The sequence below is a fragment of the Aulonocara stuartgranti genome (genome assembly GCF_965226115.1).
Source record: "Aulonocara stuartgranti genome assembly, chromosome: 9".
Lineage (NCBI taxonomy): Eukaryota > Metazoa > Chordata > Actinopteri > Cichliformes > Cichlidae > Aulonocara > Aulonocara stuartgranti.
Genome location: NC_138960.1, coordinates 11,356,694 through 11,380,155, shown reverse-complemented (window position 1 = coordinate 11,380,155; position 23,462 = coordinate 11,356,694). Strand labels below are relative to the sequence as shown.

Sequence of the window (23,462 nt, the reverse complement as noted above, 5' to 3'; positions counted from 1 at the left end):
ACAAAAGGGTGGAGAGCATACTCTATAAGGTCCTCCAGGTGGTTGTAGATGTCCTCATCTTCAACACTGTCCTCTGTTGGAAAGGGCCTGAGAGGAGAAAGCAGTCCGTGTTTTAGGATTAAAATACCTCACAAGCTTCCAGTGGCAGTATAATGCATCCATTACATTAGATTTTATTGTTCACTACTAGGATCACAAGATGCAATGAAAGAAATGCATTGTTTTGTATTAAAACATTTCACTTCCACATACCTGATTCCAGTCTGTTGTACAATCACAGTGTGGGAGAGTTTAGAAAGTGTGTCCATAACCTGAAACATAAAACACGTTTCAGGACATCACAAAGGTGCATTTCTGATAACAGACACACGAGGGCAGCATTTTCAAACACTTCTGTGTTGCTCAACAAACAAACTGGGGCATATTTTACAGGAACACGTTCATATGCTGTGTTGTTTTTACATCTTCATGTGGAATTATTTTTGTACTGCGTTGCCTCCTAAAATACTCACTTTATATTTAAATCAAATAGAAAAGAAACAAGGAACAGAAAGAGAGAAGAGAAGTGTAATACACACAAAAAAATATTGCTTTGGCTCCCAGTCAACAGCTGCAGCAGTACACCAACAACAAAGCAGTGTCACATGACCTACTGTCAGTAGGTGTGATGTAAACTGTGTGTCAGCTGAGGCTGTTAGTGTGATATGTCATTTAAAGCTGCTTCCAGTGTGTTTAAACATCTCTACCTGTGTGCGTGTGCGTGTGTGTGTGTGTGTGTGTGTGTGTGTGTGTGTGTGTGTGTGTGTGTGTGTGTGTGTGAGACCAGATTGACTAATTACCACTGAACTCAGCTGGCTGAATGTAGATATGTTATGTGAGTCAAAACTCAACAGGGGAACTCTGTTTATTCTCCGTTTTTGAAACCTGCCAAACGGCCCACAAACCTCCTTTTTGAGGCCAAGCCTGCACTCACGCTAACACATCACAGATATAATACAGATAAATTTGCCTGGGAGCTTTCTGAGATCAATACTGATCACACGGCTCCCTTCCCCCCTCCTGAAAACAGAGGCACTAGTGCTGCGCGATACTGCAGATTTCGGTATCAGTCCGATACCAAGTAAACATAGGGCCAGTACTGCCGATACAATACCGGTACTTTTACTCTATCAAGGCAGTTCATGTAGGGTAGAGCAGTGTGGTATGACTTATGTGATGAATCATCACTGATTTTCAAAATTTGATCTAATTTTAATGGACACCGAATCACTGATTTTTTTTCCACAATTACTTTACACAAAAAAAACACATCTTTCAGCTACATCAGCTTTTCGTGTCTGGGGTTTTGGGGACCTGGAATATAAATGTGGGCGTCTCTACGGCACTTTGGCTCAACTTCTGTTGTTTAAATGTGCTATAGGCTATAAATAAAATAAATGTGACAGTCAACACATTTTTCATAGTGCATGTTTGAGGTATATTTTTTGATTTCCCAAAAATTAGTTTAACATAAATCAGCAGGCTACAGAGTGAACTTGGAGGACAGAAACAATGAATCCATCTCATCACGCTAGTATCGATCTGAGACCGATACCAGCGTCAGTATCAATACTATCGATATCTGGATCGATCGGCCCGCCTCTAAGAGGCACACAGAGAGGACAGACAGAGAGTGTGACATATGTGCAGAACTGTGGGTTGTTTTTAATACCAGTATCAGCTGGAAAGGATGTCTGATAGATGAGTCGTCTGCTGCTTATCATTTTCACGTGATGATGGAAATCTTGTGAAATCCTGATGCGTCACGAGCAGCAACACATTGAGAATGCGCAAAATAAAGAGTGGGAGGATGCAAAGGAGGCATTTCAAATCAAACCAGCAGTACTGAAGTAGCTGCCCAGTGAAGGACTGGGGTCTTTATGTGTGTGTCAGGGGGGATTAAATGGCTTGTTGGGCTACTTGGTGCTTCTAAATCCCTCACACCCTAAACATGCGTGTAGAATGTGCTATTGTTGTTGTTTACAAGTACACCTGCAAGCCACCTCAACCTTCACAAATAAGCTATGACAGCTTGACAGACAAAATCCAGGCAAAACACAAAAAGAGTATGTCAAGCACCGCGCAGCTATTTAAGATCACTGCTCTGAGGGCACTGACACATGTTTTTGTCAGACGCTCTTTTATTTGGTTTGGACAGGTAGAACACTAATAAAACTAATTTAGTGGCAAAATCCAAACACACACACACACTGGATGTAGAGTTGTCACACAGAAGACGCAAGTCCTGAAGCAGGTACGTGAAGGTTAGACAATAATTAGCCCTTTATCAAGCAAAGAAGGATGATAATAAGGATTCAGACTTTAGACAGCACTAATGCTTTAATGCAGTCTAGGCAGTGCTCTTGCTTGTTTTATGAATACAGAAATGGGCATGCATGTTGGTATTGCGATCTAAACAGAGCCGCGAATGAGATAATAAAGAGCTGGCGACATGCGTACAGTTATTAGACAAAGCTGATGTAGCGCTCTCTCTTTCTCTCTAATAATGAATGAAGGGCTTGACATCCGGAGAGCGTGTTGGCAGGTACAACATGTTCAAATGCTGCGACTCGGCCGCGAGCTTCTGGAGGCCCTCCAGCTGTAGCTGGCAGGCGATTTTAGGGGACGAGTTCTGCGAAGCGCTGTGCTGTTTTGGCTCCGCTGACTACATGAGTCACACGCAACTAAACTGACCATCTGCACAAGACTTTTGGAAGGCTCGCCAGCATTACATCCATCTGCAGTCGCGCCGCTAATAATAGAAATGTCAGGAAAATGTCCATAAATGAAATGGGACTTTTTACAAGACGGCATGATTTTGGTGCAAAACTTAATTGGTCAGCAAAGTAAAGATGTTATGTAAGACTGTAACACACATCGAAATCCTACGTGAAAGCAGCATCTACTGTAAGAACTCAAAGTTAAAAACACACACACACAGAAGATCAAGCGTTAGATTTGGTGTCCAGAGGTCACGGGCTCAGCAGCAGACACGTACTGTACTGCAGCAGCAGATGATGAAGGCTCACAGGTCCTTTGATGGAGGCTAATAAGCCTGCCCTGTCTGACTGTGGCTGCACCCCTGGATTAAGTGATTCACATCAGGCCAATTAAAGTAGGATGAGTCTGCCCACAAGAATGGAAGACAAGCACACAGAGCCTGCATGGGTGGGCTGACACAGAAATCACACATACATACATACATACATACATACATGCATGCATGCATGCATGCATGCATGCATGTATGTATGTACGTATGTAAAACTACAGCTTATTGCACCAGCAGCATCTGCTCTTATATAACTATCATTAGCTTACAGCTTTAAGCTTTTAAGGTGCTAACTAAAAATAAAGACAAGATGATAGTTTATTAAATTTTAATGAAATTTGCAGATTGTTTCGGTGAAGTTTAATAAACTCCTTGCTATCTAAAATATAACAGGACAACGGAGTATATTCTCCAGCATCTCACACTTCTGATAATCAGCTGTCTGCTTGACGTTTATTCAGCTGTGTAAAAACTATAACTTTAATCTCAGACAAACCGATTTACTCAGGAACAAATAAAATACAAAAAAAAAAAAAAGCCAAACAACAACATTTTTAATTTATCTAAGTGACTCATATATTTAACCTGAGTAGCGAAAGACGGCGGTGGGTTTGAAAACAATTTGCCGGAGTCCGGTGTTCTCACCGCGCTAGTGACCTAGCCCCCGGCTAGCTATCGAGCTAGTGGGTAACAGACGTCTCCGAAAACGTCGGAGCGCTTTTGAAAATATGTGTTGTCTTGATAAACTGAGCCGATATTTGAGGTTTACACAGCTACATTCTCGCCTGAAAATATGTTAAACGTTTATTTTGTGACCCAGAAAGAATAATAAGAGTAATATTAAAACTAACTAGCTGCCGCCATTGTTGGCCGCGCTATGAATTCTGGGACACAGCTGCTTCTTCTTCTTCTTCTTCTTCTTCGGGGTTTAACGGCAGCTGGCATCCTTGTACATGCAGTGCTGCCATCTTCTGTTTCAGTCCGTTATTACACTCTTAAATCCTGCTACTTATTCCTGCGTCTTTTGGGATCTTACAAAGCTTCAAACGACGCGTCGACTATTAAATCAGTCGTCGACGATTTTGATAGTCGACGTAATCGTGGCAGCCCTAATGTATGTATGTATGTATGTATGTATGTATATAGGTAGGTATGTATGTATATAGGTAGGTATGTATGTATATAGGTAGGTATGTATGTATATAGGTATGTATGTATATAGGTATGTATGTAGATAGGTAGATAGGTAGATAGATATGACTTGTGCATTAATATTTAATCTTAAAATTGGATCACTGTCACACAGCGACGCCACTGGTTGGATTGTAATGACACGAGTGCCATGTTTGCTCTATTTAGAGGAAGATCAATAGTAACCCATATATCTGTCCTGGAGATCAATCGGAGCCTATTTCTGATCTCCATCGACGGCCTCTTCTTTGTTTATCCTCGCTCATCCTTTCCTTCCTCTCGTGGCGGAGAGCAGATCAAGCAAATGGTTGATGCATTGTGAACGTATAACATGTCAACAGCTTTATTGGTTTCACACACAGCCCAGCACGCTGTCCCAGTTTCCTGCTCTCTGCTTTTACTCCTCCTTTCTGTTTCTCCTTTTCTTTATTTCTAAATCACCGATTGCCAGCTAAAAATAGGCACCACTGTGGAACACATGAAGCTCATCATATTACATGCTTTGCATATAGACTTCCATCTACACGATCAGCTGTCTGGCAAACTCCACATTTAAGATTTTTCTTGTGTAAAACAAACCAGAGGTGTAACACTTGAGGGGCCAGTTTAAACCACACCAAACAAACAGGTGTGAAAGCATCTTGCAGCGTGTTGGCGTCGGCTGCATTCTTCTCTCACTGCTGTAGCAGTTATTTCAACGATTGCGACGCTCGCTGTCTTGAAGCCGCCTGTGTTTGGAACAGCTTGGGTTTGCTCTCTGCACAAAGACTGTGTCTAAGAGGATGAGTTTGAGGGTGTTAAAGTGAAGGATGCTCTGTGTGTGAGTCGCTGCAGCAGAGGAGAAACTTAAAGCTCCGATTTATCTTTTGGCCCAAACAAAAAAACTAACTAGCTCTGCTAAAACATGCAAAACAATATTATAAAGTTCTGTTAGTCTCATCTACAAATGTCTTTTTTTCATATCAATCGGTCGCTTTGTTTGCTTTTTCTCCACTGCCTCTGTCGGAGGCCGCGCTTGATGAAACTTTAATGAAAGCAAGAAGCTTTCAGTACGTCCAAAAAAAAATCTTGTTTGTATTTTCAGCAAGAAAAACCAAAAAGCTCTTCCAGTTCAACTGCTTTTCCCATCAAACATTTACTGTTAAAGTGGAACAATGTAGAAGAAAAACCCATCAAACGGCACCACAGAGAGAGTGAACACGATGCACTCTGGTTTATATCGGGTGTAGGTGTAAGTGAGACATGGGGGGTGGAGTACACGTGTTACTTAGACTAATTGATCTCAGTTTGCTTCTTGTGTTTTGTGACTGTGCTGTTGGGCGTGAGATTTATTATTGTTATTTGTGTCTACACACACACACACACGTGGATGTGGGTGTATGCTTGTTTGGGAGTACATCCAGTTGACGGATGCAGCTGGTGCATAAAATCTAATCCAGATATAAAGGGGAGAATAAAAACCTGATTGGCACAGAAAGAGAGAGCGAGAGCGTGTTTGACAATCAGTGCCACGGCTCATTAAGGCCCATAATACATCATTAGTGTGTTTGGATATACAGATGTATAGCTGATTGGAATGCAGCATGCAGCACACGTCGGCCATTTCCCTGTGTTTTGCTGCCTGCGTCATTTAGACAGCCATTCTCTGCATCAAGCTAACACTGCTTTCCATTATTTCTATGGCAAAAACAACTTCTTTTAAATGACAACAAGAGGCAGTCTCAGAAACCTCAGAGACTGCAGAGTTCCTCCTCTTCAGCTCTTTGAGACGGCTTCTGAGTCAAACCGCAGGGACTTTCAGGTTTAATCAAGTGTCAGACTCAAGGACTTAAAAATGAACCAGGGAACCAGTTTAGCTCAAAAGTTCAAAAAATCAGATCTCTTAAATAACTGCAGGTTTGACAGTGGTCACTAGAGACTGGCTCCAAAAGCGAGTCAGTCCCCGCACACTCCTGACTTCATAACATTAAAAACATGGACATAGCTGCCGTGATGTCACTAACAGGTTTCTAAGGTGCTATTTTGATGAGCAGTGGGTGTGGCCAGAAGGGGGCGTGAAACAGCGAGCTCACTATTAAAAGACTTGTGGTTGACAAGTTGTTAGCCGTTAGCACATTATTAGATCATCTTCCAATTTGAAACACAGCATGGACGTTACTCAGTGTGACCCGACATGAGTGACTGAGCCCATAAACTCATTAGGTCGAGACAGGAAGCGGTTTTCTCACTGACGTCCACAGGACTGGAAGTGTTTTTGCAAACACAGCTATCGCCACCTGGTGGCCTTCAGATGCTACATCCACATTTTATACCATTGATGATCACAAAACACATTTACAGAATAGGTATAAAGTAACTTTTTAAAAATCTTTTTATCTTTACTAAACCTCTCCCGGTGTTTTATTGTGCCAAACACATTTGTTTTTCCAAGAGGAGCACTATAGACTAGGCTCAACTCAACAGAGCTTTTTTTTATCTCATCCACCTTCATACTGGACTCGAGGACATGGCCACTTTGACTGACAGAGGTCGATCAAGTTACTTAGCACTTAGCGTGTATCTCTGTGCGTGTGTGTAATGTACCTATGTGGTAGCTTTTAAACCAGCTTGCTTGCATTTCTCTCTCGTTTCTCCCTATGCTCGCATATTAGTTATTTCCATCTATCGTGAAAATGTCCCACAGCCTAGCCAAGTAAAAACAGCTTTGGTTTCTATCTATTCCAATTAATAACAGATGTGCTGATAACTGGAAACAAGCAGGGATTTTCCTTACCTAAACAAGATTTTGAAAGTGCTATTAATAACTAATTAACTAATTATCTGTAAGTTTGAGGGCTGTTTGATGCTCAAGAACTTGTATTCCAGCATGAAATTAGTGTGATAGCTGACAGCTAATTTAACATCGCAGCTTCACTCCATGTCTTAATTTGAGCTCATCAGTCTCTGTGTAATCCTAGAGCAAATATTCACAACAAACAACAAGCGTCTGAGTTTTGCCTTCATTTCTTTCTCTCAGCAGAGTAAGGTTAGAAGTAAGGTCATCCTCACTGTCCAGGTAAATCACATCAACCTCCACGGACCGCAGCCCCTCAGGACACACACACACAGTCGCTCACACATGTAGTCCCAGCCTCACAAGCAGATCCTTCACTCACACACATGCTTGTCTTCAGCCTCTCTGAATGGTTGACATTCACATCAGTGGGGGAGCGTTTTTCACATGTGATCACACATTTGCATGGTTTTCACACAACGTGAAAAAACACAAAACAAGTGATGTTCCCAAATACACACATCTGATCTGCCAAATCCTCACTTTTCTGGCAGATTATTTAACTCCAGCTGAGCTTCACAGTGCCTGAATCAGCAGGCTGCTCACAACTGGCCAGCAGTAAGCAGACGCGCCAGCACATACATGCACATAGAGAGCGCCGTGAAATCAAGGAAGACCTCATAAGTGAACATGACGTGGTGGAAGACTGAAACACCTTGGCTTTCTTCTTTAGGGAATACCTGCCATGCAGTGAAACCCCTGTGCACATCTAAAACCTGGGCTCTGTCATAAATTTTATGTTTTTGTACATAAATATAACTAATAAAGGTTTTTGCTCATTTAGAATCAGTATTGCCAATATTGCTCATGTCTTTCATCTTGTTAACGATTCACATCTCTGTATATGAATGCTAGTTCAATGTCGTTTCTTTGGACAGTCTTTAGCATTTTATCCAGTCTGATGTCTTGAGAGCAAGCACCAGTTTTTTCAGGCTTCTAGTAGAGCAAGCAGAAATCTTTGCATCTGTCATTGTTTATTCGTGCAAATTATTTTAAAAGCTAACAAAAAGCTAAATGTTTGTCAGATATGTTCACATCCCGTTTCCCTTTAGCTCTAAAGACACTTTACCTGCATGCATCCAAAGCCTGTTCAAAGGTGTTCGGTGAATACAAACCTGACTACAAACTGACCACAAAAAACTGAAAACTTTCATACATATTTCAGGATGTCAGCGGGGCAGCTTGAGTTCTTGCTGGCAGAGCTGGGACCACATCTGCGCGGGCAGAGGAATCATTTCAGAGATCTGATTGACCAGGAGCGGCATCTAGCTGTGCGCCTGAGGTAAAATAGTTTTATTTTACTATTTCCACATCATTAGATATTCAGTACTGCTCTGTGTTTTGAGACACAGCAAACTTATTGCCAAATGCAGCATTTGATTGGTCAGATTGGATGTTCGGAAAAAGCACCAAAAAGTTCCAAAAAGTAAAAAAAAAAAAAGTGTGAACAGCTGCATTAAAAAGCAGCAAACCTGGGCGCCAGCTTAGCTCAATGCGTTGAGCGGGTGATCACATGCCAAAGGGCTGAGAGCAGCCAGGCCGGGTTCGAGTCCAACCTGCGTCCTTCGCTGCGTGTCTTCTGTCTTTGCCCCTGCTTTCCTGTCCTCTCTTCATTGTGTCTATCCGGTTGTTCAGTCTGACGTCACTAGCCTGTCTGGGTCTAAACTCCGCTGCAGGTCCATATATCAAACGATCAGTATGACATTACTGAGAGTTGAAAAACTGTCTAAAGTCTTTCATCTTTAATAAAATGATCAGCGTTCTGCTCTACCAGGTGTAACAATTGAGTTTAACATCCAGGCATCCATGAAAACGGAATTTATGATATTTAACGGAGTTAGAAGTTAGCAGGGAGTTAGCTCGCTAGCTTCTATCTAAATACAATATAGCATGTCCTGACTGCGGGGTTTTGGAAACAAATTAAAACATACAGCTTTCTTATCACTTCCAGCATAAATGAAGACAGAAAACTAAACAGCAGTGACGTTTGTAGGGTTACTGAAGTTTGGCTAGCTGGTATATAATGATGTGCTACGTGACCGCTAGCGACATAGCTATGTTAGCATAATATAAACAAGCTAACTTTTTTTCCACTCGATAAAAGTTAACGTGAGTTTTCTCGGTGGTCAGAAACAAATGTCCAAAAAAAATCTTGTTTGTATTTTCAGCAAGAAAAACCAAAAAGCTCTTCCAGTTCAACTGCTTTTCCCATCAAACATTTACTGTTAAAGTGGAACAATGTAGAAGAAAAAGCCATCAAACGGCACCACAGAGAGAGTGAACACGATGCACTCTGGTTTATATCGGGTGTAGGTGTAAGTGAGACATGGGGGGTGGAGTACACGTGTTACTTAGACTAATTGATCTCAGTTTGCTTCTTGTGTTTTGTGACTGTGCTGTTGGGCGTGAGATTTATTATTGTTATTTGTGTCTACACACACACACACACACGTGGATGTGGGTGTATGCTTGTTTGGGAGTACATCCAGTTGACGGATGCAGCTGGTGCATAAAATCTAATCCAGATATAAAGGGGAGAATAAAAACCTGATTGGCACAGAAAGAGAGAGCGAGAGCGTGTTTGACAATCAGTGCCACGGCTCATTAAGGCCCATAATACATCATTAGTGTGTTTGGATATACAGATGTATAGCTGATTGGAATGCAGCATGCAGCACACGTCGGCCATTTCCCTGTGTTTTGCTGCCTGCGTCATTTAGACAGCCATTCTCTGCATCAAGCTAACACTGCTTTCCATTATTTCTATGGCAAAAACAACTTCTTTTAAATGACAACAAGAGGCAGTCTCAGAAACCTCAGAGACTGCAGAGTTCCTCCTCTTCAGCTCTTTGAGACGGCTTCTGAGTCAAACCGCAGGGACTTTCAGATTTAATCAAGTGTCAGACTCAAGGACTTAAAAATGAACCAGGGAACCAGTTTAGCTCAAAAGTTCAAAAAATCAGATCTCTTAAATAACTGCAGGTTTGACAGTGGTCACTAGAGACTGGCTCCAAAAGCGAGTCAGTCCCCGCACACTCCTGACTTCATAACATTAAAAACATGGACATAGCTGCCGTGATGTCACTAACAGGTTTCTAAGGTGCTATTTTGATGAGCAGTGGGTGTGGCCAGAAGGGGGCGTGAAACAGCGAGCTCACTATTAAAAGACTTGTGGTTGACAAGTTGTTAGCCGTTAGCACATTATTAGATCATCTTCCAATTTGAAACACAGCATGGACGTTACTCAGTGTGACCCGACATGAGTGACTGAGCCCATAAACTCATTAGGTCGAGACAGGAAGCGGTTTTCTCACTGACGTCCACAGGACTGGAAGTGTTTTTGCAAACACAGCTATCGCCACCTGGTGGCCTTCAGATGCTACATCCACATTTTATACCATTGATGATCACAAAACACATTTACAGAATAGGTATAAAGTAACTTTTTAAAAATCTTTTTATCTTTACTAAACCTCTCCCGGTGTTTTATTGTGCCAAACACATTTGTTTTTCCAAGAGGAGCACTATAGACTAGGCTCAACTCAACAGAGCTTTTTTTTATCTCATCCACCTTCATACTGGACTCGAGGACATGGCCACTTTGACTGACAGAGGTCGATCAAGTTACTTAGCACTTAGCGTGTATCTCTGTGCGTGTGTGTAATGTACCTATGTGGTAGCTTTTAAACCAGCTTGCTTGCATTTCTCTCTCGTTTCTCCCTATGCTCGCATATTAGTTATTTCCATCTATCGTGAAAATGTCCCACAGCCTAGCCAAGTAAAAACAGCTTTGGTTTCTATCTATTCCAATTAATAACAGATGTGCTGATAACTGGAAACAAGCAGGGATTTTCCTTACCAAAACAAGATTTTGAAAGTGCTATTAATAACTAATTAACTAATTATCTGTAAGTTTGAGGGCTGTTTGATGCTCAAGAGCTTGTATTCCAGCATGAAATTAGTGTGATAGCTGACAGCTAATTTAACATCGCAGCTTCACTCCATGTCTTAATTTGAGCTCATCAGTCTCTGTGTAATCCTAGAGCAAATATTCACAACAAACAACAAGCGTCTGAGTTTTGCCTTCATTTCTTTCTCTCAGCAGAGTAAGGTTAGAAGTAAGGTCATCCTCACTGTCCAGGTAAATCACATCAACCTCCACGGACCGCAGCCCCTCAGGACACACACACACAGTCGCTCACACATGTAGTCCCAGCCTCACAAGCAGATCCTTCACTCACACACATGCTTGTCTTCAGCCTCTCTGAATGGTTGACATTCACATCAGTGGGGGAGCGTTTTTCACATGTGATCACACATTTGCATGGTTTTCACACAACGTGAAAAAACACAAAACAAGTGATGTTCCCAAATACACACATCTGATCTGCCAAATCCTCACTTTTCTGGCAGATTATTTAACTCCAGCTGAGCTTCACAGTGCCTGAATCAGCAGGCTGCTCACAACTGGCCAGCAGTAAGCAGACGCGCCAGCACATACATGCACATAGAGAGCGCCGTGAAATCAAGGAAGACCTCATAAGTGAACATGACGTGGTGGAAGACTGAAACACCTTGGCTTTCTTCTTTAGGGAATACCTGCCATGCAGTGAAACCCCTGTGCACATCTAAAACCTGGGCTCTGTCATAAATTTTATGTTTTTGTACATAAATATAACTAATAAAGGTTTTTGCTCATTTAGAATCAATATTGCCAATATTGCTCATGTCTTTCATCTTGTTAACGATTCACATCTCTGTATATGAATGCTAGTTCAATGTCGTTTCTTTGGACAGTCTTTAGCATTTTATCCAGTCTGATGTCTTGAGAGCAAGCACCAGTTTTTTCAGGCTTCTAGTAGAGCAAGCAGAAATCTTTGCATCTGTCATTGTTTATTCGTGCAAATTATTTTAAAAGCTAACAAAAAGCTAAATGTTTGTCAGATATGTTCACATCCCGTTTCCCTTTAGCTCTAAAGACACTTTACCTGCATGCATCCAAAGCCTGTTCAAAGGTGTTCGGTGAATACAAACCTGACTACAAACTGACCACAAAAAACTGAAAACTTTCATACATATTTCAGGATGTCAGCGGGGCAGCTTGAGTTCTTGCTGGCAGAGCTGGGACCACATCTGCGCGGGCAGAGGAATCATTTCAGAGATCTGATTGACCAGGAGCGGCGTCTAGCTGTGCGCCTGAGGTAAAATAGTTTTATTTTACTATTTCCACATCATTAGATATTCAGTACTGCTCTGTGTTTTGAGACACAGCAAACTTATTGCCAAATGCAGCATTTGATTGGTCAGATTGGATGTTCGGAAAAAGCACCAAAAAGTTCCAAAAAGTAAAAAAAAAAAAGTGTGAACAGCTGCATTAAAAAGCAGCAAACCTGGGCGCCAGCTTAGCTCAATGCGTTGAGCGGGTGATCACATGCCAAAGGGCTGAGAGCAGCCAGGCCGGGTTCGAGTCCAACCTGCGTCCTTCGCCGCGTGTCTTCTGTCTTTGCCCCTGCTTTCCTGTCCTCTCTTCATTGTGTCTATCCGGTTGTTCAGTCTGACGTCACTAGCCTGTCTGGGTCTAAACTCCGCTGCAGGTCCATATATCAAACGATCAGTATGACATTACTGAGAGTTGAAAAACTGTCTAAAGTCTTTCATCTTTAATAAAATGATCAGCGTTCTGCTCTACCAGGTGTAACAATTGAGTTTAACATCCAGGCATCCATGAAAACGGAATTTATGACATTTAACGGAGTTAGAAGTTAGCAGGGAGTTAGCTCGCTAGCTTCTATCTAAATACAATATAGCATGTCCTGACTGCGGGGTTTTGGAAACAAATTAAAACATACAGCTTTCTTATCACTTCCAGCATAAATGAAGACAGAAAACTAAACAGCAGTGACGTTTGTAGGGTTACTGAAGTTTGGCTAGCTGGTATATAATGATGTGCTACGTGACCGCTAGCGACATAGCTATGTTAGCATAATATAAACAAGCTAACTTTTTTTCCACTCGATAAAAGTTAACGTGAGTTTTCTCGGTGGTCAGAAACAAATGTAATCGCATGGCAGGATGCTGTAAAAGGACCAAACTTCAGCCAGGAGAACAACTGAGATAATCCATCCACAATACGAGGTTAGTCATTCATATACTGCTGCATGGGCTGGGCTGTAGTTACATCCTAAGGTTTTAAAAACTGAGCTTAAATAAATGATTAGCGGTAATAAAAGCCGAGGGAGGTCAACAGGGATCACTGACTGTTTTAGGAGCTTTTTGAGATCAAATAGAAGAAAATACATAGCATTAAACATGTTAACAACATAAAAGCCATATTAAACGCAGACTACTTTAGACCCGGAAGTAGGATTCGTCACGTCATCACTGAACAACCGGATTGAATGAAGTTGAAAAAGGCCAAAAAAGAACAGGCGAGTCTAAAAAATGCTTTTAACATTCAGATAATTCGTGCAGATTTTACAGGTCAACTGTGTCGAGGTCTTAAAGTTGTCCTTGCTGTCCTTGAGCAGCGAAACTGTGGTACATTTTGATATTTTATGGCTACATTTCCACTCTATTTTTTTAATCCACTTTTATGCTCAACAAAAGTGTTTACACAAAAGATTCTCAGCAGTCCTTGCAGGCTAAAAGCCTACATACAGAGATGAATCCTTCATGGAGGACCCCCCACTCGAAGTTAGTACGACACAAGCCAGAGCTTCTTGCTATTGTGTTCACTGCTGGTATTATCATTGACTTCATTGCAGCAGCCGTGCTAAAGACATAACCTCATCTCTTCCACCCACTCCTGAGCCAATCTGCAGCACAATCTCCATTGTTTCATCACATTGACATGACAATATCAGTCCCTCGCTGCTGAAATACTATCTCGCAGTTAACTGGGGATGAAATGAAGCAAACGAGGGGAAAACAATCTCCCCAAAGCCTCTTTGAGGGGAAAATACAAACTGGTTTTAGTAGTGCTTTTCTTTAAGTGAAGCTACAAGGACAGTGTTTAAAGGCTGCACATTTCAGCTCCTAGTTGGGATCATTTGGCGAGCAGAGACTTGAAAGACTGCCAGAAACCTTAACAAAGTGTAAGAGCAAGCTCGAGTGGGATGTCTGTGCTGAAAACGACGTCCTAAGGCAGTCAGTGAAAATCCATATGGACATTCCTCGGCAATTTTTTTTTTTTGAGAGCCTTTGATCCTGCAGCGTCCTTCAAAGAGCTTCAGCATGCGCCTCAGTTTTAGTCTGCCCCGTCTCACCCCACAGGATATTATGAACCCAAACGGGGGATGTGAGTGAGTGCTGTGAAAATGGAATCACAGGCAAATTAATTAGAAAACAAGTTTGAGATCTGTTTGGGTCAGGACTGGGACACAAACACGTCCTCGAATGTCTGCTGCTTTTATGTAGGCTGACAAACTGCAGAAGCACGACGGGAGCGCTGATGAATGACAACAGCAACGATCGTTACTCGCTAAAGATTCTCCACAGCTGGCAGACTAACAAAGAAACATGTAAACCGCTTTATATAAAATAGCTGGGTTGTTTTTTAACAGCATTGGCCAAATTGACTTGAATTTAAAACTCAAACTTTTATTCGCTTTTACTTCAGTCGTTTAATTGGGGGCTGAATCCACCGGGGACACCAGGAGAATGTAATTAAGAGCTGGAAGGTCAGAAAAGTCGACAGATCTGTGGTGCACCAGAGAGCCGAGTCTTAGGAGCCACTCAGAAGAGGAAACTGTCGCCCAGTTCAGAGAAGAAACATAGAGCCGGGAGCTTCAGAAGACACATCCTTCGCTCTGCTTTTTTCTTGATTTACAGCCGCTCTGAATGTAGGTAAACAAAGACTGAATCAGGGTTATCAATCTTGTTGCACTTCGCAGAGCTATTCATCGTGCTAGTTTACATGTCAGGTATTTTACGACCTCTTTTCGTCATCGCCGGATTATACTGTCGACTGTCGAGCGGCATGAGCTAAATCCTCAATGAAATGTTACCATAAATCCAAATCTCGGTGGTATAAAGTAATAACGCCTTTCATATTGGCTCCAGACAATAAAAGCAAAGTAAATGCAGACTTTCCTCATGTCAGGCCAGAAGCGTATATTAATATACCACCTTTTATTGGTCATCTTATTATCAAGGGTAGTGTATACAAGATTCAACAAGCTGGATTAAAGCTAATCATCTCATCCAGGATTGTCAAATTAAACTGTGCAATGAAGGAGGCCTGTAAAGTGAAACTTCCCTTTCTGAGAGTGTAAAGACGTTTTACTACACATTTAAGGCGTGCTATAGTTTTTCCACATAATAAAGAAATGCTGCTTTGGGCTTAAATTGTAAAAAATACATGTGTAAAATTACAGCTCATTGCACTGAAAACCCAGTGTAAAAATCATAAATCACTAGACTAGATAGTTCTGTTATTTAATTGTTGATCCATTACTTTTTTATTTAGGTGTGATATGAATGGCCGTTTATTTCCTCCTTCACATTCTCCAAAACCTTCCAAGGGGCCAGATTGGAGCCTTTGGCGGGCCGATGCTGCCTCCTCGGCCAGGCTTGGCAAACCTCAGGTCTCACCCTGAGTCTACACACCTGAATCAAATGATAAGTTCATCACCAGGCCTCTGGAGAACTTCAAGACATGTTGAGGAGGTAATTTAGCCATTTAAATCAGCTGTGATGGATCAAGGACACATCTAAAACTTGCAGGACAGCAGCCTTTGAGGCCTGGATTTGGACACCACTGTCCTACACCAAATGTTTTGAAAATTGTTGTGAAAATATGATTGGTAATTTTTCTGTATGCAAAGAAGGGAAGTTATGTAATCGCATTATTGGTTCAGCCCACATTTGTTATCAAAACTATATGTGGTTCACAGACTAAAATGAGTTCGACAGACCTGTGCAGATGAAAAAGTAGAGCTGCGAAAGCAGCCCGAGTTAATTCTGATGTAAGTTATGGTAATGTGGAAGCTCTTCTTGATGTACATAACATGACACATCAAACCAACTGATGAAATCGTAAACTGACTCTGAAACTGCAGCCAAAAAAAGGCCAGACTGAATAACCAAATACATTCGTATCCTCTATAATGCAACAAACGTGTCGGCACTTCTGGATCTGTGTTGCTAACGCGCTGGCCGCAAATAGCCAGCTTGTCAGATCTATCCATCTGTCCATTACGAAGGCTTAGAGGAACTCAGCTACAGAAAAGCAGCTTTCTGATGAGTACATCAACTCTAATAAACTTGTTTGTAGAGGGTTATTTTTAGGGTCTCATCATATATTTGCAGTTAACATTCAATTTTATACATAGTTTTGAGTGGAAAAAAGCAGAAGAAAAATGAGAAATGAATAAAGAAATGCAAAAAAGAGCAAGAACAAAAGCCAGGCTGAGAATTTAAATGGAAAGTAAATGATAGTAGGGTGTAATCTGTTTATGCCAAATTCTGACTCTACCCTCCAAACGTCAGACCAGGCAACCTTTGAGAACTCACTCAGCAATCACAGCCTCGTGTTCCCGTTCTTAGCTGACAGGAGTTACACTCGCTGTGGTCTTCTGCTGCTCTGGCCCATCCGCCTCAAGTCTGACATGGTGTGCGTTCAGAGATGGTCATCTGCATATCTTGGGTTGAAGTTACTGTTCCCTTCCCATCATTTCCAGTCTGTCCATTCTCCTCTAACCTCTGGCAACAACATGGGATTTTCCCCCAGAGAACTGCTGCTCACTGGATATTTTTCGAGCTGCTTCCTTGTTACAAGTAGAAGCTTAAACAGTCAAACCTAAGAAAGCGAGTGCACATAAAACAGCTGCACCGTTTGAGAAATCGCACACATCAGACTCCATTGATTAACACCTCCCCGAAGACACGATCTGCAATGCATCACGCACGCCATCTTCCATCATGCTTCTTTTTATGATGACATGTCCCTAGAAACTAATGAAAAACTGTCCATTTGGAGGCTGTTGTTGAATTTACTGAATCCTATTAGGATTTTAATTGAAGTAAACACACGTTTCCTAATTAAATGAGGGCGCTTCATTGTGTTTAAACAAAAGGAATACTCCTCTGTTGCATGTCTGCCGCTAAAGTCAAGCCAAAATCATCGTTTCTTAAACTGTCTTATGTCCAACAAAAGCAATTTTAGCTGCTTCTCTTGTTTCGTGGATATTGTTTTGATGGATTTATGGATTAAATCTCATCAAATAACCACACAGTGATTAATATTATATTACTATAATCCCCATCAGAATCTTGACCACGTTCACCCAGAAACCCAAACTGCAGCTTTTCATGTAAGATGAATCACACGGCTGCCTTCATGCATTATTTCATTTACTGCGCAAACTTCTCCCCATGTGAGCTCATCAAAACTGCCTCTTTTTTGGATATTATATAACTCGGAGCAGTTGCTACGATGGGATAGAATTCAAAGAGCGTGGAGGATGGAGATTAGCTATTTAGAATCGCCCCCACTTTTGAATGACAGCGCATCCACCCACTCCACCTCCACCACTCCGAAGCAACACAAAGAGGAAAAGACCCCAACCCCCCCTTCCTTCTCCACAGTTGCATCTGGAAAAAGCTTTGTTGACACGCACACAGTCCTCTGCAACGATTCTGCACAATCTTTACATTACAGAAAAGCATCTCGGCGAAATCAGAAGGACGTAAACGTCCCTGTGATTCAGTGCCGTTAGCTCTGACGCAGAGATGACAGATGCTGCCTCCGGCACCTCTTGACAGGTTTTTGGTGAAAGTTTTTAAAGATGTGTCAGCGAGGGATTGCCCTTGTTGAAAACAAAATCTCCCTCATTCATCTCCTTTCAGATGAAGCTAGCGGGCGCCCAGGGGAAACTGGCTGCACAGCGGGGAGAAAGTGGATTGAAGAGAGCGAAATAAACATGCAGAATCTAAACATTCTCGGTGAATCGCTGCTCATCTGGAAGAGAACACTGACCACAGGCAACTCACGTTCTGAATAAATTCACCTCCAACGCTCATCTGTAAGCAGCACAGTGGAGTTTGGGTGTTTCGTCTATGAATAGTGTGTATAAATACGGCTAGTATGGAGAAATCTGAGTTTATTGTGTCAGAAAACTTGAAAAAAAGTGGAGTTTCGTGTCAATTAACACATGAAACTCACAGTATGGCACCAGGTCAGCTAAACTGCAAGGATAAGATAAGATAAGATAACCTTTATTAGTCCCACACGTGGGAAATTTGTTTTGTCACAGCAGGAAGTGGACAGTGCAAAAGTTATGAGGCAAAAATTAGAATACAATAAGAATAAATACAGTACACAACTGTACAGAATAGAATAAAATAAAATACTATATACAGTAGAATAAAATAAAATAAATATACGATAAGATAAAAATAGAATACAAATACAAATACTATATACAACTGAGTAAAAATACAACGATGACAGAAAGGATTATTGCACTTAGTATTATTGCATATGTATGGATGTGTGTGCTTGATCAGTTAATCAGTTAATCAGTTAATCAGTTGATCAGTTGGATATCTACCCAGTTAGGAAATATCAACCTTTGTGAATCAATTTTAACTCCTTTGACGCACATTTAACTGACAACAGGTGCACCTGAGAGGCAAAAACTAGACAAGCTCCAAAAAGGAAACAGATTTGCATATGGTGGCCAAGGACTGCTGCTCTCTCTTTCTCCCTCCTGACTGATACCTCCTAGTACTTTTTTGTATTGTTACTAATGTCCTTGATACTGCTGGTAGCTTAAGATGACACCTGCAGCCCATTCATGTGGCACAGACAGTCCAACTTCTTCAGGATGGCACATACGTGGAGATACCCAGATCACCCACTACATGAGGAGAGCTGGATAGAAGCATTAACTTAGAAGTGGAACTGGTATATCTGGTATTTGGAATGGGAGAAGTCCGCCAGGAAACCTACAAAATGACCTTCAGGGCCACTCATATGCTTGTTTTCACCAAACTGTAAGTTTAAGTGCGATCGGTGCTTACAGTCCAGCATTGCATGGCTCAACTGGCATTTTTCGGGGAACACCAGAACTGGGAGATCCACCACCTTGTTGTTTTCACTGATGGCAGCAGATTCACACTGAGGAAATGTGACAGGCGTGAAAGAGTCTGGAGACGTCTGCCTGAAGCATCATTCACAATGACTGGTTTGGAGGGTCTCACTGACCTCAGTGTGGTGGCCGACATCACCCCGACTGCTGAATGAAATCCTGAGACCCACTATCAGACCTTACTGTATGTGGGTACAGTAAGGTCTGATATGGCAGTTTGCACAAATGTAACTGTATCTACGGAGTGATGAGATCAAAAGAGATGGAACAGTAACATTACAAGAAATCTGGATTTTGTCTTCTTTTTTTTTAGCAAACTGCAAAAATAAGACGTCCTGTTCAAAATTTGACTGTTCTTGAGTCTCCAGGGGTTGCTTACAAATCGTATTGCAACAAGACTTCAGGAACTCGAGCCACACGCTTAAGACATCTAACAGCAAAATGTGTTGTTTTAAAAATGTGAGCATCTTTGATTTTGCATGAATTGTATGAACTTTTACGTAACAGAGAAAGATCAAGTTTTTTGTTGCCTTCACAGCCGGATGAAAAGACTCCTCATTATCCAGTTTGCACAAGCAACAATCGTCCCACTACAAATTTTAAGAGCAGATCTCCAGCTACAATTTCCAGGTCCCAACAGGTATTCACGCAAAACAAGAGATAATGGAAGTTGCTTGTAAGGTTGGAAAAGACACTAAACTAATGTCAAAAACTGAAGCAATCCCCGCCGATGAAATGTAGTCCATTACTGCTCGAAATAACAGTTAAACCAAACATTTACGTCATTGTCTTAAGAATGGAAAAAAGAAAATAACAAAAATGCCCTCAAATGCATCTGTAGCATTTAGCCACACTGCGATGTAGGTCAGTAATTCCAGGTAGCGAAACAGTCCATATTGAAGCAGGGGTAAGAAGAAAATCTGTCAGAATGTAGGGCAGAGAGGGGAGGAGGGAGGTTTTCAGTCCTTCGCTTCAGTCTCTGTCGTCTTTCCTGACCGCGGTGGCTTAGCTTCACATGCTCTCTGGCTGGCCCGGTGTCGGCAGTGGCCTAAAAATACCTGCCATGTTTAAACGCCCAGGTAACCTCAATACCGAACAGCAGCCTAACACACAAAGCCTTTACCATAAGAACGCTGCAAGCACAACCGCCGTTGGCCTCTTACTGTTTCCTGATGTCAATCGACATGACAAGAAGGCCACAACTCTCATTTGAGATGCAAACGCAAAGAATTAGAATGACGGTGTTGCTTTTATAAGTAAAAAAAAACCTTCACTGAAGGATCGGTTTAGTAGTGAGCTCCTTTTAAATCTTTTTACAGTAGCACTACCTGAAGGGTTAATGTGTTTCATGCTCAACGGGAGGCTCCCTTTTGAACTGGTATGGGGCAGGGACATACAACACAATGTCTTTACACAAAGATACACACACACACACCACTGACCAAAAGTGGCAAGAATATAAATATAAATTCCCCTTCCACCCAGTTTTCCAGTCAGAGCACACTCTTTTTCCTCTCTGTGTCATAAACTCTCCCACATTTACACACACACTTCCACTTCCAGGGCCGGAGCCCGGTCACAGGAAGAGTGCGGGCTTGATAGAGCCTGTGGCAGAACAAGACTGAGGAGGTGGAGAGTGGTGGTGGGGGTGGTGGGGAGGAGTCCAATTGTCTAGGCCTGGCTCACCAGAGCACACTTACACAAAATATACTGTAGGCCTCGACAGGCTGGTTGGCACCATGGGGCCACCATGGGTGGTTTGGATTTTAAAGGCATGAGTCAAAATGCAGCACATGCAGACAGATAGCAGTGCACATGCACCCTTACACCTGAAGGCAAATTTGAATATAGAAACAACCCCAGAGGGGTTCTGTGGTGACCGTTTCCTCTTCCTGTTTCCTGCTGCTTACTGAGACTTGAGATGAATCAGTCCTCGGAGGAGTCACTGTAGCATGCACGCAAATATAGAGGCACTCTCACACACTCGTATGCAAACACTACAACCTACACTATCAGGCAAGTTTTTCCCTAATTCAACGTTAGAAGGCCAGTGAGGCTTTTCAAATGTCACAGAATTATTGTTTGAGGGCAAGTTTTAGCTTTTCTTTGAGGACGCTGGTAGCCGTGGTGATGAGTCTTAGCTTCTGCCTCACTCTGGCCATGTGAGTGCCGGCCTTCCCCGGTTTCATCTAATTGTCCACAAAAGCTATTACAGTGAGCCTCGTGCTTCCATTCTTCTCTTAATCAGCTTAATTGCAGACATTCAGTTGCCTCCCTGATATATTTAAAAGAAAGTCAAATATGATCATAGTGGATGGAGTATAACCAAAAGCAAAGAAAGGGTTGTTGGAGAAATCTGTGTATGTTTTGTCACCTGTGAGTTGACTAAATGAAAAATGTAATCCAAGGAAAAATTTGCAATGCAGAAATTGGACAGAGCAAGAAATTAAGCATATGTTGTCTTCAGCTCACACATCCATAACCAAAAGATCCCGAGTTCCCATGACAGCCTACTCTTCAGCTCCGTTTGTGTGTGCACAGAGTAAGGTGATGGTTGCCACAAGCTAGGCTTCAACTCAGCTCACACGGAGAGCTCCAACAGATGTCCACAATCATCAAGTTTTTTTCTTTCACACTCTGAAACAATCAAAGAGCCTGCAGCCGGCAAGCAGAGCTGCGGGGGGGGTCTTTAGAAAGACACAACTGGGCTCGGGCAGTTGGTGTGTGTGTGTGTGTGTGTGCGTGATGGGTTTTCTGCTTTTTGCACGAGTGCACGCGCTCATGCTTGAAGAAGCCAGTTGTTATGAGAAGTGTGTTTCCAGTGAAATCAGCTGCCGTGCAGTCAGTCACCAGGAGTCCATGAATTATCCACAGAGCTTTCAGCAGGTTCTGTCAAATTGTTTTGGGATTGACTTTAAGCCCAAGTGCACAGCAAGTGAACCAAGGAAGCTTTTTCACACACGCTGGAACTCAAGGTCTACAAAAAGCACTGAATGGCCAACATTTCTCTGGTAACAAGACTGTGGAGAATTCTCTGGAACACCTACTGAACTCAAAGGGATGTAGGATATGATAGCATCCTTCGTGGTTAAAATGTTAGAGTCCTTGAGCCATTCACCTGTGTGAAGTTTCAGATATTTGTGGATGACACCCTTGCATCTCTGAGCTAATTACAGCGAGCCACGTACACAGATCTATGGATTGAGGATGAAGAACAGATTCTCTTCATGCACAAAGTCACTGCAGCACACCAAGAGCGGAAGGAGTATAAATTTTGCAGCTCCATTAAAAGTAGATGTGCCAGTCAGCCAGCATGCACAATGCAACTGGAATGCAGTGATTTTTAAAGTTAAGGCTTGCACATGCATTCTGTACGTTGAAATGTCCACCAGAGAAAGCTGTGGTCTCGAGCCGCCTGCCAATAAAATCTGATTAATTGCTTTTGCAGAGGTTTGGACCGGCTTCTCTCTCTGAAGGCCTCATTTAGCATTAAAAAAACCACAGAAAACAGCCATAAACCGAGCTCCTTTCTGTGTTACTGACATCTTTGTAACCTTTTGTTGTGTTGTCACAAAGCAGAAAAGTCATTACACCATGATGGGAGAGAAGGCTACACTTTCAAAGCCAGACTAATTAGTCTGTTGTAGGTGGGTTCACTGCTCCGCGAGGCTGAGAGTTTAATTGCAGGTTTAATCGACTGACACCTACGACACCACCAACCTCCAACGCCATGCTGGAAAGATGTTAGCAACAACCCGTGAGGTATCTCTACCATATCTGGGGCGGAGAACAAAATAATGACCAGCAATTACTCTGATCATAACCTAATTGTAGCCTTTAAAATGTGCCTCCGAAGCAGTTGCGACTCACTGTTCCTGCAGCTCAGCCCTGTGGTGCAGGGATACAACCCGAGGATCCATTAGACATATGATATCTGACCACAGTGATCAGCAGTACAGCTGAAGGACAAAGGAAATAGACAGAGAGGGAGAAATGATGGGGGGGTGGCTGGTCAGGAGATGCATCAGGCTTTAGTGGATTTCCACAGTTAAATTTATCACAGTCAACTGAGGAGGAAGACAGCAATCAATAACCCCTATCTCCCTGCTGTCCTCCAAGAAGGACAGTTGCTTTCAAGGGTCCAGACCTCTTTTAGACACCCCATCCAAAACATAAAGAACAAAAAAAAGAAATAACCCAAAACAACCTGCATCATATTATATTTAAAAAAGAAAGAAAAGCTAGAAAGCCACTG

At 42.2% G+C, this 23,462-nt stretch overlaps 1 protein-coding gene across 1 annotated transcript in view; it reads right to left on the bottom strand.

The window, feature by feature from the left end:
• Positions 1 to 23,462, bottom strand: part of vav3 (vav guanine nucleotide exchange factor 3) — a 97,224-nt gene that overhangs the window by 50,161 nt on the left and 23,601 nt on the right. The window contains exons 3-4 of the mRNA XM_082546993.1: positions 253 to 311; positions 22 to 87 (exon numbers count right to left, since the gene is read on the bottom strand). Coding sequence (XP_082403119.1) covers positions 22 to 87; positions 253 to 311 — 125 coding nt within the window. The remainder of the gene's footprint in view (positions 1 to 21; positions 88 to 252; positions 312 to 23,462) is intronic.